The following is a 15,901-nucleotide window of genomic DNA, read 5'->3' as shown; positions in this document are numbered from 1 at the left end:
CGCTGGCAACAGCACCGCTGGGACCGCTGGCAACAGCACCGCTGGGACCGGCACCGCTGGGACCAGGACCGTTGGGACCAGGACCGCTGGGACCGCTGGCAATGGCACCGCTGGGCCCAGGACCGCTGGGACTGGGCACGCTGGGACCAGTTTCAATGCGACCAGGACAGGTAATTTCCCACCGCTGGGGGCCGTAGTAATAGTGTTTTGGCACCGGTAGGCCTGCGGGGACAGGGACACAGTGACAGCCACCGTGGGGATGGGTTGGGATGGATGGGATGGATGGGATGGGATGGATGGATGGATGGATGGATGGATGGGATGGGATGGGATGGATGGGACAGGATGGGACGGGATGGGATGAGATGGGATGGGATGCGATGGGATGGGATGGGTGGGATGGATGGATGGATGGGATGGGATGGGACGGGATGGGGACACGATGGGATGGGATGGGATGGGATGGGATGGGATGGATGGGATGGGATGGGATGGGATGGGATGGGACGGGATGGGATGGATGGATGAGATGGGATGGATGGGATGGATGGGATGGGATGGGATGGGATGGGGTGGGATGGGATGGGATGGGATGGGATGGATGGGATGGGATGGGATGGGATGGGATGGGATGGGACGGGATGGGATAGGATGGATGGATGGGATGGATGGATGGGGACATGATGGGATGGGATGGGATGGGATGGATGGGATGGATGGATGGGATGGATGGGATGGATGGATGGATGGGATGGGATGGGATGGATGGATGGGATGGGATGGGATGGGATGGGATGGGATGGGATGGGATGGATGGGATGGGATGGGATGGGATGGATGGATGGGATGGATGGATGGATGGGATGGATGGATGGGATGGATGGATGGGATGGGATGGGATGGATGGGATGGATGGATGGGATGAGATGGGATGGATGGATGGGATGGATGGATGGGATGGATGGATGGGATGGGATGGGGACACAATTGGATGGGATGTGTGGGGATGAGGGTGGCCCTTTGGGGTTGACCCCCACCCCCCGTACTTCTGTTTGGCGCGAAGGACTCGATGAAGAGGTCACTGCTGATGTCGCTGCCACCGAAGCTGCCGCCGCTGATGCTGGTGTTGAAGCTGGGGTAGCTGGGGTAGCCCAGGCTGCTCAGGCTGCCGCTGCTCAGCGTGGTGTCCCACAGGTGGCTCTGGAACGGGCGGCCGAGCCCCAGCGACGAGTCCGGGCTGCTGGCGTCCCTGGGCTGGCTCTGGAACAGGCGGCTGAGCCCCAGCGAGTCCATGGTGTTGGCGTCCCTGGGCTGGCTCTGGAACAGGCGGCTGAGCCCCAGCGAGTCCATGGTGCTGGCGTCCCTGGGCTGGCTCTGGAACAGGCGGTTCAGCCCCAGCAAGTCCATGGTGCTGGCGTCCCTGGGCTGGCTCTGGAACAGGCGGTTCAGCCCCAGCGAGTCCATGGTGCTGGCGTCCCCAGGCTGGCTCTGGAACAGGCGGTTCAGCCCCAGCGAGTCCATGGTGCTGGCGTCCCCGGGCTGGCTCTGGAACAGGCGGTTCAGCCCCAGCGACGGCTCCAGGGTGCTGAGCCGCGTGGACTCCCAGGGGTAGCTGCGGTGCAAGTGGCTCAGCCCCAGTGATGAGTCCAGGCTGCCGGTGCCGGCGTGGCCGGAGGGCTGGCTGTGGAACAGCTGGCTCAGCCCCAGCGACGAGTCCAGGCTGCTGCCTGCGGGGACACGGGGGTGTCGGCAGCCGCGGGCGCCAGCGCGGGGCTGCTGCGGCGCCGGCGCGTCCCTCACCTGAGCCGGGGAAGGGGAACTGCCCGGCGCCGGGCCCGGGGAGGGTCCCCAGGATGGGCGGCGCGGAGCTGGGGACCAGGGAGCCGGGGGGGCCGCGCACGTTGTGGCGCTGGTTGCGCTGCTCCCGCAGCTGCGTCACGATGCGCTTCAGGTCCTCGTTCTCCTGCAGCAGCGCCTGGATCTCCCGCCGCAGCTGGTCGTACACGGCGAACACCGTGGGCCCCGTGGTTGGCGCCGCCATGGTGGCGGCGGCCGTGCCGCTCGCTGGTGTCCTGCGGCCGGTGGCGGCGCCGGGGCGGCGGGAGGCCCCTCGCTCACTGCCGCACGTGGGCGGCCGGGGTGACACTGGCGGTGGCGGAAGGTTCCGCGGTGATGTCACAGAGGGACCTGCCCGCACCGCGCGGTCACCGCCATCAGGACCGCACGGTCACCACCACCAGGACCACGTGGTCACCGCCACCAGGACTGCATGGTCACTGCCACCAGGACTGTGTGGTCACTGCCACCAGGACCGTGTGGTCACCGCCACCAGGACTGCGTGGTCACCGCCACCTTCAGGACTGTGTGGTCACCGCCACCAGGACAGGACCGCATGGTCACTGCCACCAGGACTGCGTGCTCACTGCCACCAGGACTGCGTGGTCACCACCACCAGGACTGCATGGTCACCGCCACCAGGACCGTGCGGTCACCACCACCAGGACTGCGTGGTCACCACCACCAGGACTGCATGGTCACCGCCACCAGGACCGCGCGGTCACCACCACCAGGACTGCGTGGTCACCACCACCAGGACTGCATGGTCACCGCCACCAGGACCACGCGGTCACCACCACCAGGACTGCGTGGTCACCACCACTAGGACCACGCGGTCACCACCACCAGGACCGCGCGGTCACCGCCACCAGGACTGCGCGGTGGCACCCACAGCAGCTGCCGCCCCCACGGGCACGGCCAGGGTGGCAGAGCCGGGTGGCGATGGTGACAGGGACGGGGCGCAGAGGACACGGCCATGGGCACCGGCTGAATAAAGCACCGTGCGTGGCTGAGCCACGGCCAGCGGGGACTGACCCCGAGTGCCACCGGTGACTGACCCAAGTGTCGCCAGTGACTGACCTCCAGTGTCACCAGTGACCCAAGTGACACCAGTGGCTGACCCCCAGTGTCACCAGTGACCCAGGTGACACCAGTGACTCACCCCAAATGCCACCAGTGACAGACCCTGAGTGGCACCAGTGACTGACCCCAAGTGTCACCAGTGACTGACCCCGAGTGCCACCAGTGACTGACCCAAGTGTCACTGGTGACAGAGCCCGAGTGCCACCTGTGACAGACCCTGAGTGCCACTGGTGACTGACCCTGAGTGCCACTAGTGACTGACCCTGAGTGTCACCAGTGACTGACCCCAAGTGCCACCACTGACAGACCCCGAGTGCCACTGGTGACTGACCCAAGTGCCACTGGTGACAGAGTCCAAGTGCCACCTGTGACAGACCCTGAGTGCCACTAGTGACTGATCCTGAGTGTCACTAGTGACTGACCCCGAGTGTCACCAGTGACTGACGCCAAGTGCCACCACTGACAGACCCCAAATGCCACTGGTGACTGACCCAAGTGTCACTGGTGACAGAGCCCAAGTGCCACCTGTGACAGACCCTGAGTGCCACTAATGACTGACCCGGAGTGTCACTAGTGACTGACCCCAAGTGTCATCAGTGACTGACCCCGAGTGCCACCAGGCACAGACCCCGAGTGCCACCAGTGACAGACCGAGCGTCACCAGTGACTGACCCTGAGTGTCCCCAGTGTCTGACCCCGAGTGCCACCAGTGACTGACCCCGAGTGCCACCAGTGACTGACCCTGAGTGTCCCCATTTCCACCCCGAGTGCCAGCAGTGCCAGAGCCCGAGTGTGACCAGTGCCAGCGCCACGTGCCGCGGGCCGTGCTGGCGCCGCGGGAAGCAGAGCCGGGGCCCGGCTGAACTCGAGGGAGTTTATTAACAGCAGGAGCTGGAGCCAGAACAGAGCCGCGGCCGGGGCGCCGGGACCCCGGCAGGGCTGGGGCCGGCGGCTGAGGGCGCGGAGGGGACCGGGGCGCTGCCGCGGTGCGCAGCAGCCGCGCCGGGGCCGGGGGGCCCTGCCTGCGCGCCGGGCCGGGGCAGCGTGCGCGGGGAGCGGGGTGGGGACGCAGGGACACAGGGACACAGGGACAAAGTGCTTCCAGTCCGCGTCGAACGCACGGGGGGGACGGGCCGTATTCACAGCGGGGCGGGGGACAGCGCTGTCACCCGCGGGACCCCCACGCCCCCTGTCCCCCCCCGGCCCGGGAGGTGACGTGAGGGCCCCGGGGCCAAAGAAACTCTAACGGGAGAACCGAGGGGCGCGATGAGAACACCGAACAGAACCGGCTACGGGGGGCGGGGGCACGAACCGGGGCTGCGGGGGCCGCTACTCCTTGGCGCGGCCGATGATGGCGAGGATGTAGAGGAAGATGTTGATGATGTCGGTGTAGAGGTTGAGCGCGGCGAACACGTACTCCTCGGGGCTCAGCGCCAGCTGCTTGTTCCCCAGGATCAGCTGCGTGTCCACCGCCAGGAACTGGGGACGGGGACGTCACTGGGGGGGGACACGAGCACCCCACGCCCCACACACAACCCCACAGCCGCCCCAGGACCCCCTGCTCCCCCGTAACTCTGCTCAGCAGCACCCTGGGGAGGGTGGGACCCCCAGAGGATGGAGGACCCCAGAGGATGGGGACACCCCTAGAGGATGGGGGACCCCAGAGGATGGGGACACCCCCCCAGAGGATGGGACACCCCAGAGGATGGGGACACCCCCAGGAGGACAGGGAACCCCCCAGGAGGATGGGACCCCCCCAGAGGATGGGGATCCCCCCTAGGAGGACAGGGAACCCCTCAGGAGGATGGGGACCCCTTGCAGGGTAATGGTGACCCCCCAGGGGGATGCAGACCCCCCCCCAGGAAGACAGGGAGCCCCCCAGAAAACTGGGGATCCCTCCAGAAGGATGCAGACCCCCCCAGGAGGACTGGGACCCCCTCAGGAGGACAAGGACCCCCCTGGGAGGATGGGGACTCCCCAGGAGGATGGAGACCACGTGGGAGGCTGGTGACCCCCTTGGGAGGTTGGGGACCCCCCCTGGGAGGATGGGGACTCCCCAGGAGGATGGAGAGCCCGTGGGAGGCTGGTGACCCCCCCGGGAGGGTGGGGACCCCCCAAAGGCAGGCCCCCCACTCACGCAGGTGAAGAGCAGCGCCCCCAGCGAGGCGTAGACGATGTCCAGGATGCGGTTCCGGATGAAGATGCAGAGGATGGAGAAGATGATGAGCACGACCAGGCAGATGATGAGCACGCCCCGGCACGAGGTGAAGTCGTACTTGGTCTGGGGGGCAGAGGGAGCGAGGGGGGGTCGGACGCCCAGTTCGGAGCCCCCAGACCCAGTAGGGAAGAAGGGGGGTCATATGCCAGGTTCGGAGCCCCCAGACCCAGCAGGGAACAAGGGGGGGTCATATGCCAGGTTTGGAGCCCCCAGACCCAGCAGGGAACAAGGAGGGTCATACGCCTGGTTTGGAGCCCCTAGACCCAGCAGGAACAAGGGGGGGTCATACGCCCGGTTTGGAGGCCCCAGATGCAGCAGGGAGCTGAGGGGGTCCTACATCCAGCATGGAGCCCCCAGACCCAGCAGGGAGTAAGGCGGGGTCATACACCAAATTAGGAGACCCTAGCCCTAGCAGTGCCTGGGGGGCATTGTACACCCCCTTTGGAGCCCCCAGGCCCAGCAAGGAACAAGGAGGGGTCATATGTCTGGTTCGGAGCCCCCAGAACCAGCAGGGAACAAGCTGGGGTCATATGCCTGGTTTGGAGCCCCCAGACCCAGCAGGGAACAAGGGGGGGTCATACGCCCGGTTTGGAGCCCCCAGACCCAGCAGGGAATAAGCGGGGGTCATACGCCTGGTTTGGAGCCCCCAGCCCCAGCAGTGAGTGAGGGGGGCTCATACACCAGATTTGGAGCCCCCATCCAGCCTGGAACCCCCAGACCCAGCAGGGAACAAGGTGGGGTCATACGCCTGGTTTGGAGCCCCCAGACCCAGCAGGGATCAAGGGGGGGTCATACACCAAATGAGGAGGCCCCAGCCCTAGCAGTGCCTGGGGAGCATTGTACACCCTATTTGGAGCCCCCAGGCCCAGCAAGGAACAAGGGGGTCCATACACCAAATTTGGAGCCCCCAGACCCAGCAGGGAACAAGGGGGGGTCATACGCCTGGTTTGGAGGCCCCAGATGCAGCAGGGAGCTGGGGGGGTCCTACATCCAGCATGGAGCCCCCAGACCCAGCAGGGAACAAGGGGGGGTCATACGCCCGGTTTGGAGCCCCCAGACCCAGCAGGGAATAAGCGGGGGTCATACGCCTGGTTTGGAGCCCCCAGCCCCAGCAGTGAGTGAGGGGGGCTCATACACCAGATTTGGAGCCCCCATCCAGCCTGGAACCCCCAGACCCAGCAGGGAACAAGGTGGGGTCATACGCCTGGTTTGGAGCCCCCAGACCCAGCAGGGATCAAGAGGGGGTCATACACCAAATGAGGAGGCCCCAGCCCTAGCAGTGCCTGGGGAGCATTGTACACCCCATTTGGAGCCCCCAGGTCCAGCAAGGAACAAGGGGGTCCATACACCAAATTTGGAGCCCCCAGACCCAGCAGGGAACAAGGGGGGGTCATACGCCTGGTTTGGAGGCCCCAGATGCAGCAGGGAGCTGAGGGGGTCCTACATCCAGCATGGAGCCCCCAGACCCAGCAGGGAACAAGAGGGGGTCATACACCAGATTAGGAGGCCCCAGCCCCAGCAGTGCCTGGGGGGCATTGTACACTCCATTTGGAGCCTCAGACCCAGCAAGGAACAAGGGGGTCCATACACCAAATTTGGAGCCCCCAGACCCAGCAGAGGGTTGGGGGGTCACCCCCTTGGTTTGGAGCCCCAGCCTCAGCAGGGCCCCCCCGTCCCCCTGCCCTGACCTGCAGGGAGAAGATGACGACGGTGAAGCAGACGACGACGGTGATGCCCACGGCCATGATGACGGCGTCGGTGTCATAGAAGCTGGCGATCATCCCCACCATGTAGGACAGGCTGACGGTCAGGATGGACTGCGGGACAGACGCACAGACGCCGGTCACGCCAGCTCGGCCACCACCTGCTGATGGCGACGCCACGTGCCCAGCGCCATTCGTGGGATCCCAGGATGTCAGGGGGTGAAGGGACCCCAAAGCTCATCCAGTGCAGCCCCCCGGAGCAGGAACACCCAGCTGAGGTGACACAGGAAGGTGTCCAGGGGGTTGGAATGTCTGCACAGAAGGAGACTCCACAACCCCCTGGGCAGCCTGGGCCAGGCTCTGACACCCTCACCCCAACAAGTTGCTTCTCCTCTTGCAGTGGAACCTCCTGTGTTGCAGTTTGCACCCATTGCCCCTTGTCCTGTCCCTGGTTGGCACCAGCAGAGCCTGGCTCCATCCTCCTGACACTGCCCCTTTCCATCTTGATCCCCAGCAATGAGTCCCCCCTCAGTGTCCTCTTGTCCAGCTCCAGAGCCCCAGCTCCCTCAGCCTTTCCTCACACGGGAGATGCTCCACTCCCTGCAGCATCTTGGTGGCTGCGCTGGACTCTCTGCAGCAGTTCCCTGTGCTGCTGGAACTGAGGGGCCACAACTGGACACAAGATTCCAGGTGTGGTCTCCCCAGGGCAGAGCAGAGGGGCAGGAGAACCTCTCTGACCCACTGACCACCCCCTTCTAACCCACCCCAGGTCCCATTGGCTTCCTGGCCACAAGGGCCCAGTGCTGGCTCAGCCCACAGCACCTGACGTTCCCAGCTGGTCTCCCATCCAAGTACTGACCGGGCCCGACCCTGCTTAGCTTCCCACATCAGATGAGATCGGGTGGTCTCAGGGTTGTACGGCTGTATGTATTATATATACATTATATATAAGTTCCCTGAGTATATCCTGATGGTATCTGAACTAAACCCTCTTTTCAAGGGCAGAGCAGAGGGGCAGGAGAACCTCTCTGACCTACTGACCACCCTGCTAACCCAGCCCAGGTCCCATTGGCTTCCTGGCCACAAGGGCCCAGTGCTGGCTCATGGTCACCCTGCTGTCCCCAGGACCCCCAGCTCCCTTTCCCCTACGCTGCTCTCTAATAGGTCATTCCCCAGCTTACACTGGAACCTGGGGTTGTTCTGCCCAAATTCAACACTCTACACTTGTTCTATTCCATTACATTTCCCCCCTGCCTGTCCAGGTCTGATGGCAGCACAGCCACCAGTGTCACCACAGCTCCCACCGGGCGTCCCCAGTGCCGGGGCTGCCGTCACCGTGTCACCCGTCCCCGTCCCTCGCCGCGCTCACCAGGGCCACCAGGTTCCAGGGGTGCTTGCGGCGGAAGTCCCCGCAGCAGCTGAGGACGATGAGGGAGATGAAGAACACAGCGTAGGACACGTAGTAGGTCCAGACGTTGCGCCGCACGAAGCCCTTGACGCCCCCCACGAAGGTGAAGACGGCCACGAAGGAGAAGGTGACGCTGAGCTGCAGCGTGAGCACCAGGAACACCTGGGGGACAGGCAGCGGTGACGGGGGGACACCCCGAAGCCCCGCGTCCCCCCCGGGGCCCGTCCCGGCCCCACCTTGCGGATGAAGGCCTGCCGGATGCTCTTGTCGTCCCAGTGCGCGCTGGGGAAGTCCTGGTTGTCATAGTAGGAGGGGGGTCCGTCCTCGTGGTAGGTGCTGTGCAGGGGCGCTGCGGGGACACGGGGTCGGGGGGGCTCAGGGGGCTGCCTGTACCCGCCACGTCCCTGCCTGTCCCCATCCTGCCCCGTCCTGTCCCTGGCCCAGCCCATCGTGTCCCCATCCTGGCGCTGCCGCGGTGCCGCTCACTGACGCGGGTGACCGCGGTGCCCGGCGTCCACAGCCCGCGGCGGGGCCCGGCTCTGGCTGGGGGGGAGAGCACAGATGGGGCTGAGGGGGGGCAGAGCTCTGAGCCCCCCAAAACCGGGCTCGCACCGCTGTCCCCACCGAGATGACAACCCCAGCGGTGTCCCCAGTGCCAGGGCCACCACTGGCACCCTGATTCAGTGAGCAGGGCCCCCCCCCCCAATTAGCTCATCTGGGGGGCTCACAGGGCACAACACCCCCCCAGGGGTCCCACAGCCCTGAGCTACCAGCCAGCCCCCCCCCCCCACCCCATCAGCACCCACCACGGGGAGACGCCCCCTGTCCCCCCCACCCCGCCACTTACAGTCCTGGTCGCCGGGGACCATGGGCTGCGGCTGCGCGTACGGCGGCTGCGCGTAGGGGCCCTGGGGGTACGGCCCCGGGGGGGGGTACGGCCCGGGGGGGTACGGCCCGGGGGGGTACGGCCCCGCCGTGGGGTACGGCCCCGCCGGGGTGGGGTACGGCCCCGGCCCCTGCGGGAAGCCCGGCTGGTTGTAGGGCGCGGGGGGGGCGAACTGGGGCTGGGGGTACGGGGCGGGGGGGTACGGGGGCTGCGCGTAGGTGGGGGGGGCCGTGGGCTGCTGGCCCCCGAAGCCGTCGCTGGTCACCAGGAAGCTCTTCTCGTGGGACATCTTGGCCCCTCGGCTGCTGCCGCCTCCGCTGTGGGGAGAGGGGAGAGAGGAGGGGTCAGGCCTGGTGGCCATCACCCCCCATGGTCATCACCCCCATGGCTATCAGACCCCCAGTCATCACCCCCATGGTCATCACCCCCACGGCTATCAGACCCCAATGGCCATCACCCCCATGGTCATCACCCCCATGGCTATCAGACTCCCAGCCATCACCCCCATGGTCATCACCCCCACGGCTATCAGACCCCAATGGCCATCACCCCCATGGTCATCACCCCCACAGCTATCAGACTCCAATGGCCATCACTCCCCAATGGCCACCACCCCACAATGGCCATCATCTGCATGGCCATCACCTCAATGGCCATCACCCCTCAATGGTCATCACCCGCATGGCCATCACCCCAATGGCCATCAGCCCCCGATGGTCATCACCCGCATGGCCATCACCCCAATGGCCATCACCCCCAATGACCATCACCCCCAATGGCCATCATCCCCAATGGCCATCAACCCCAATGGCCATCATCCCAATGGCCATCAACCCCCAATGACCGTCATTCCCCAGTGGCCATCATCCCCAATGGCCATCACCCCCCAATGGCCATCATCCCCAATGGCCATCACCCCCAATGGCCATCACCCCCAATGGCCATCACCCCCCAATGGCCATCACCTCCTTGGCCATCACCCCCAGCCATCAGCCCCTTGTGGTCATCTACCCCCCAGTCATCACTCTCAACAGCCATAACCCCCCCATGGCCATAACCCACCCTCCGCCATCACCCCATGGAGATCACCCCCAGCCATAACCCCCCCACAACCATCACCCCCATGGCTGTCACTCCCAACGGCCATCATCCCCAAGACCACAGCCCCGCAAGGGCCACAGGCCCCCAGCCATCACCCTTGGCCATTAACCCCCCAGCCACCACTCCCACCACCCACTGCCCCCATGGCCATTAACCCCCCAGTCACCGCTCCCACCACCCACACCCCCCATGGCCATTAACCCCAGAGTCACCACTCCCACCACCCACCCCCCCCATGGCCATTAACCCCCCAGTCACCACTCCCACCACCCACACCCCCATGGCCATCACCCCCATGGTCATCACCCCCCTGGCCATCAACCTCCAAAACCATAACCCCCAACAGCCAGAACACCCCAACGGTCATAACACCCCAACGGTCATAACACCCCCCAACGGTCATAACCCCCCTTGGCCATCATCCCCCTACCCCGGTTACCCCCCAGGCAGCCCCGTCCCCCTGCAGTGTGGGGTCTCCATTCCCCCGTGCCCCCACAGTATGGGGTCCCTGTCCCCCACAGTATGGGGTCCCTGTTCCCCTCAGTGTGGGGTCCCTGTTTCCTCCCAGTGTGGGGGTCCCTGTCCCCCGCAGTGTGGGGTCCCCGTCCCCGTCCCCCCCCAGTGTGGGGTCCCCGTCCCCCCGCAGTGTGGGGGTCCCTGTCCCCTCGCAGCGTGGAGTCCTTGTCCCCCCAGTGTGGGGGTCCCCGTGCCCCCCCAGCGTGGGGTCCCCATCCCCCCTCAGTGTGGGGTTCCCGTCCCCCCGCAGTGTGGGGGTCCCTGTTTCCCCCCAGTGTGGGGGTCCCTGTCCCCCGCAGTGTGGGGTCCCCGTCCCCCCGCAGTGTGGGGTCCCCGTCCCCCCGTGCCCCGCAGCGTGGGGTCCCCGCGCCCCGGTACCGCGGGGGTGGCGGCCCCGCCGCTCCGGCCCGCACAAGATGGCGGCGGGCGGCAGGCCCGTTGCCATGGCAACCCCATGGCCGCCGCGGCACCTGCAGGGCGGCCCGGCCCGTTCAGGCCGCGGCGCGGCCCCCGGCCCCGGCCCCGGCCCCGCTGCGCCCCCCGCGGGCCGAGCGGAGCCGCCGCCCCCGCTGCGCCGCAGCCCGCGGCCGCCATTCACCGGCAACGCCCGGGGCCGCGACTGCAACAGCGGAAACGGCTGAGCCCTCAGCGGCCCGCACCGCGGGGACCGGGACCGGCACCGGGGACCGCACGGACCGGCACGGAGGGGCGGGGGACAGGCAGGGACAGACAGGGACAGGAGGGGACAGGCAGGGGGACAAGCAGGAACTGGCAGGGCCAAGGAGGGGACAGGCAGGGACGGGCAGGGGGACAGGCAGGGACAGGCAGGCACTGGAGGGGACAGGCAGGGGGACAGACAGGGATGGGCAGGAGGACAGACAGGGGGACAGACAGGGGGACAGGCAGGGACAGACAGGGGGATGGGCAGGGACAGACAGGCACAAGGAGGGGACAGACAGGGGGACGGGCAGAGGGACAGACAGAGGGACAGACAGGGGGACAAGCAGGAACTGGCAGGGCCAAGGAGGGGACGGGCAGGGATGGGCAGCGGGACAGGCAGGGCCAAGGAGGTGACAGGCAGGGACGGGCAGGGGGACAGGAGGGGACAGGCAGGGGGCCAGGCAGGACTAGGAGGGGACAGACAGGGGGACAGGAGGGGACAGGCAGGGGGACAGGCAGGGACAGACAGGGGGACAAGCAGGAACTGGCAGGGCCAAGGAGGGGATGGGCAGGGATGGGCAGGGGGACAGGAGGGGACAGGCAGGGGGCCAGGCAGGACTAGGAGGGGACAGACAGGGAGACAGGCAGGGGGACAGGTAGGGACAGACAGGGGGACAGGCAGAGATGGGCAGGAACTGGCAGGGACAAGAGGTGACAGGCAGGGATGGGCAGGGGGACAGACAGGGACAGGCAGGGGCAAGGAGGGGACAGGCAGTGACTGGCAGGGCCAGGCAGGGGGACAGACAGAGGGACAGGCAGGGGGAGGCAGGGACTGGCAGGAACAAGGGAGGGGATAGGCAGGGGGACAGACAGAGGGACAGACAGAGGGACTGGCAGGAACAAGGAGGGGACAGGCAGGGGGACAGACAGGGGGACAGACAGGGACAAGGAGGGGATAGGCAGGGACGGGCAGGGGGCCAGGCAGGGCCGGGCAGGGCCGGGCAGGGCCCGCAGCTCCCGCAGGCTGGCAGCTCCGGCAGGCCGGCAGCTCCCGCAGGCTGGCAGCTCCGGCAGGCTGGCAGCTCCCGCAGGCTGGCAGCGGCAGCGGGGCCGGCCCTGCGCAGTGGGTCTCCGCGGCACAGCCGGTGCCGCAGCCCCGCGCCGGTGCCACCGGGCCCGCGGCCGGGCCAGCGCCAGGCCAGGGACGGCCCGTGCGGCGCAACCGGGGCTGCCGGCCCACGGCACACCGGGCCCGGTGCCACCGCGAGGGCGGGCGCTCGGCTGCGGCACTGCGGCCCGGAGAGGGCCACCAGCGCCACCGCGGCACCGGGGTGCAGGGGGACACAGCATGGGGGGACACAGCATGGGGGGACACAGCATGGGGGGCAGGGGGCACACAGCATGGGGGGCACCCAGCATGGGGTGCAGGGGGGACACAGCATGGGGGGCAGGGGGGACACAGCATGGGGGGCACACAGCATGGGGTGCAGGGGGCACACAGCATGGGGGGCAAGGGGGACACAGCATGGGGGGCAGGGGGGGCACACAGCATGGGGGGCAGGGGGCACCCAGCATGGGGGGCACCCAGCATGGGGTGCAGGGGGCACAGCATGGGGGGCACCCAGCATGGGGTGCACACAGCATGGGGTGCAGGAGGCACACAGCATGGGGTGCAGGGGGGCACCCAGCATGGGGTGCACACAGCATGGGGTGCAGGGGGGACATGCAGTGTGGGGGGCACCCTGCATGGGTGCAGGGGGCATGTGGCACAGGGTGCACCCCATATGGGTGACACGGGGTGCATGAAATGTGGGGTGCAGGGGTGCAGGCAGCATGGGGGGGCACTGAGTACATGGGGTGCGTGTGACATGAGGTGCATGTGACATGGGGTGCATGTGACACAGGGTGCATGGGGTGCATGTGACACGGGGTGCATGGGGTGCATGTGACACAGGGTGCATGGGGTGCATGTGCCACGGGGTGCAGGGGTGCATGCAGCACAGGGTGCATGGGGTGCAGTTGTGGATGCAGAACGGGGCGCAGGGAGGTGCGTGTGACATGGGGTGTGTGTGAGATGGCGCGTGTGTGACATGCGGCACGTGTGACAGGGGTGGCACACTGCGCACAGGGAGCACGTGACATGGGCTGTGTGTGACATGGGATGCAGGGGTGCGTGTGACACGGGGTGCAGGGGGTGCATGTGACACGGGGTGCATGGGGTGCGTGTGACACGGGGTGCAGGGGGTGCATGTGACATGGGGTGTGTGTGACATGGGGTGCATGGGGTGCGTGTGACACGAGGTGCAGGGGGTGCGTGTGACACGGGGTGCATACGACACGAGGTGTGTGTGACACGGGGTGCAGGGGTGCGTGTGACACGGGGTGCATGGGGTGCATGTGACACGGGGTGCAGGGGGTGCATGTGACATGGGGTGTGTGTGACACAGGGTGCAGGGGCTGCATGTGACACAGGGTGCAGGGGGTGCGTGTGACACGGGGTGCATACGACACGAGGTGCGTGTGACACGGGGTGCAGGGGTGCATGGGGCAGCCGCAGCGCAGGCTGCACAGCTCCATGCAGCACAGGGTGCATGGGGTGCACAGCTGGATGTGGCACGGGGTGCAGGGGGTACAGAGGGTACAGGGGTGCAGGCTCCACAGCTGGATGTGGCACGGGGTGTAGGGATGTGGGGGTGATGGCTGCACAGCTGGATGTGGGGTGCAGGGGTGCAGGGAGTACAGAGGGTGTGGAGGATGTGGGGGTGCAGGCTGCACAGCTGGATGTGGCAGGAGGCGTGGGGGGTGCAGGGGTGCGGGGGTGCAGGCTGCACAGCTGGATGTAGCAGGGGGTGGGGGGTGCAGGGGTGCAGGCTGCACAGCTGGATGTGACACGGGGTGCGGGGGTGCAGGCTGCACAGCTGGATGTGGCAGGGGGCGTGGGGGGTGCAGAGGTGCGGGGGTGCAGGCTGCACAGCTGGATGGGGCAGGGGGTTGGGGGGTGCAGGGGTGCAGGCTGCACAGCTGGATGTGACATGGGGTGCGGGGGTGCAGGCTGCACAGCTGGATGTGGCAGAGGGTTGGGGGGTGCAGGGATGCGGGGATGCAGGCTGCACAGCTGGCTGTGGCACGGGGTGCGGGGTTGCAGGGTGCAGGCTGCACAGCTGGATGTGGCACGGGGTGCAGGGGTACGGGGGTGCAGGCTGCACAGCTGGATGTGGCACGGGGTGCAGGGGTGCAGGGGTGCGGAGGTGCAGTCTGCACAGCTGGCTGTGGCAGGGGGTGCAGGCTGCACAGCTGGCTGTGGCACGGGGTGCAGGGGTGCGGGGGTGCAGGCTGCACAGCTGGCTGTGGCAGGGGGTGCAGGCTGCACAGCTGGCTGTGGCACGGGGTGCAGGGGCTGCCCCCCCGCCGGTTGTTCCCGGAGCCCGTAAGCGGCTTTGCCGTGACGCCCGGTAATGCCCCAGCGCGGCCTATTTACGGCAGCACCAATCCTAATCCCCGCAGCGGGGGCGGCCGCGGGCCCCCCGTGCCCACGGGACCGGGTCCCGCCCGGAGAGCGGCCGCAGTGCGGCCCGGCCCGCCCGGTCCCCCCCGCCGCCCGGCTGCGACACCCCCGGCCCGGCCGCGCTGCGGAATGCGACAGAGCGCTGCGGGGGGGGGCGCGCTCAGGGGCGGCGCCGAGGCCTCCGCGGCCTCCCTCCGCACACCGGGACCCCCCCTCCGGTGCGGCGGGACCCCCTTACCCCCGGACCCCGCTCACCGGGCCGGGCCGTGCGGCAGCGCTGCCTCCGCTCCGCTCCGCTGGGCCGCGCCTCCGGGGACGGGCGGCGCCTCGGCGGGGGCGGGGCTTCCAGCCAGGGGGCGGGGGCACTGCCGCGGTGCTCCGCCCTTATTGGGCGGGGTCTGTGGAGGGGCGGGGGCACTGAGGCGGTGCTCCGCCCTTATTGGGCGGGGCCTGAGGGAGGGGCGGGGCTGTGCCGCAGCGCTGCGACCGCCGGGGCGGGGCTTGCCGGGATGGGCGTGGCCTCGCACAGAGCGCCCCCGTGTGGCGCGGCGCGGCGCTGCCTCGCCTGCCGCCCGTTTCCGCCCGTTCGTGTCTGTTTGTTCCCGTTCCCGCCCGTTCGTGCCTGTTTGTTCCCGTTTGTCCCCGTTAGTTCCCGTTCCCGCCCGTCCCCCGGGACCAGGGCTGGTTTCCCCATGTCACGCGTGGGGCCTGTCCCGTGTCCCCCACCCCCGAGGCCCCGCCCCCGCTCCCGCCACTTCCCGTTCCCGGGTTCCCCCGCCCCGTTTCGGTTTCGTTTCGCTGCCGGGGCGGAGCTCGAGCGCTGCCCGGTGCGTGGGGGGGGGTCCTGCCCCGAGGCCTCACCCGGGGGCTGGGGGGAACCACGGGGTCCATGGGCCGCGGAATGGAGGGGGCACGTGGGGCTTGGGGGGGTCACACGTGGGTGCGTGTTGGGGGGTCTTTGGTGGCGGGGGGACACCCCGGGGCT

General features: G+C 67.8%; 1 protein-coding gene across 1 annotated transcript; it reads right to left on the bottom strand.

The window, feature by feature from the left end:
* Nucleotides 1-3,785: 3,785 nt before the first annotated feature.
* GRINA (glutamate ionotropic receptor NMDA type subunit associated protein 1) lies at nt 3,786-15,229 on the bottom strand. The gene is made up of 7 exons (XM_080364306.1): nt 15,172-15,229; nt 9,096-9,451; nt 8,485-8,597; nt 8,210-8,410; nt 6,826-6,954; nt 5,057-5,200; nt 3,786-4,398 (listed from the first exon to the last, which is right to left on the bottom strand). The coding sequence occupies exons 2-7, from the start codon at nt 9,421-9,423 to the stop codon at nt 4,249-4,251; spliced, it is 1,065 nt and encodes a 354-aa protein (XP_080220432.1). The 5' UTR covers nt 9,424-9,451; nt 15,172-15,229; the 3' UTR covers nt 3,786-4,248.
* Nucleotides 15,230-15,901: the final 672 nt, after the last annotated feature.

The sequence above is a fragment of the Nesoenas mayeri genome (assembly GCF_963082525.1).
Source record: "Nesoenas mayeri genome assembly, chromosome: 2".
Lineage (NCBI taxonomy): Eukaryota > Metazoa > Chordata > Aves > Columbiformes > Columbidae > Nesoenas > Nesoenas mayeri.
Note: the sequence above shows the minus strand (reverse complement) of the source record. Positions and strands in the feature narration are given on the sequence as shown.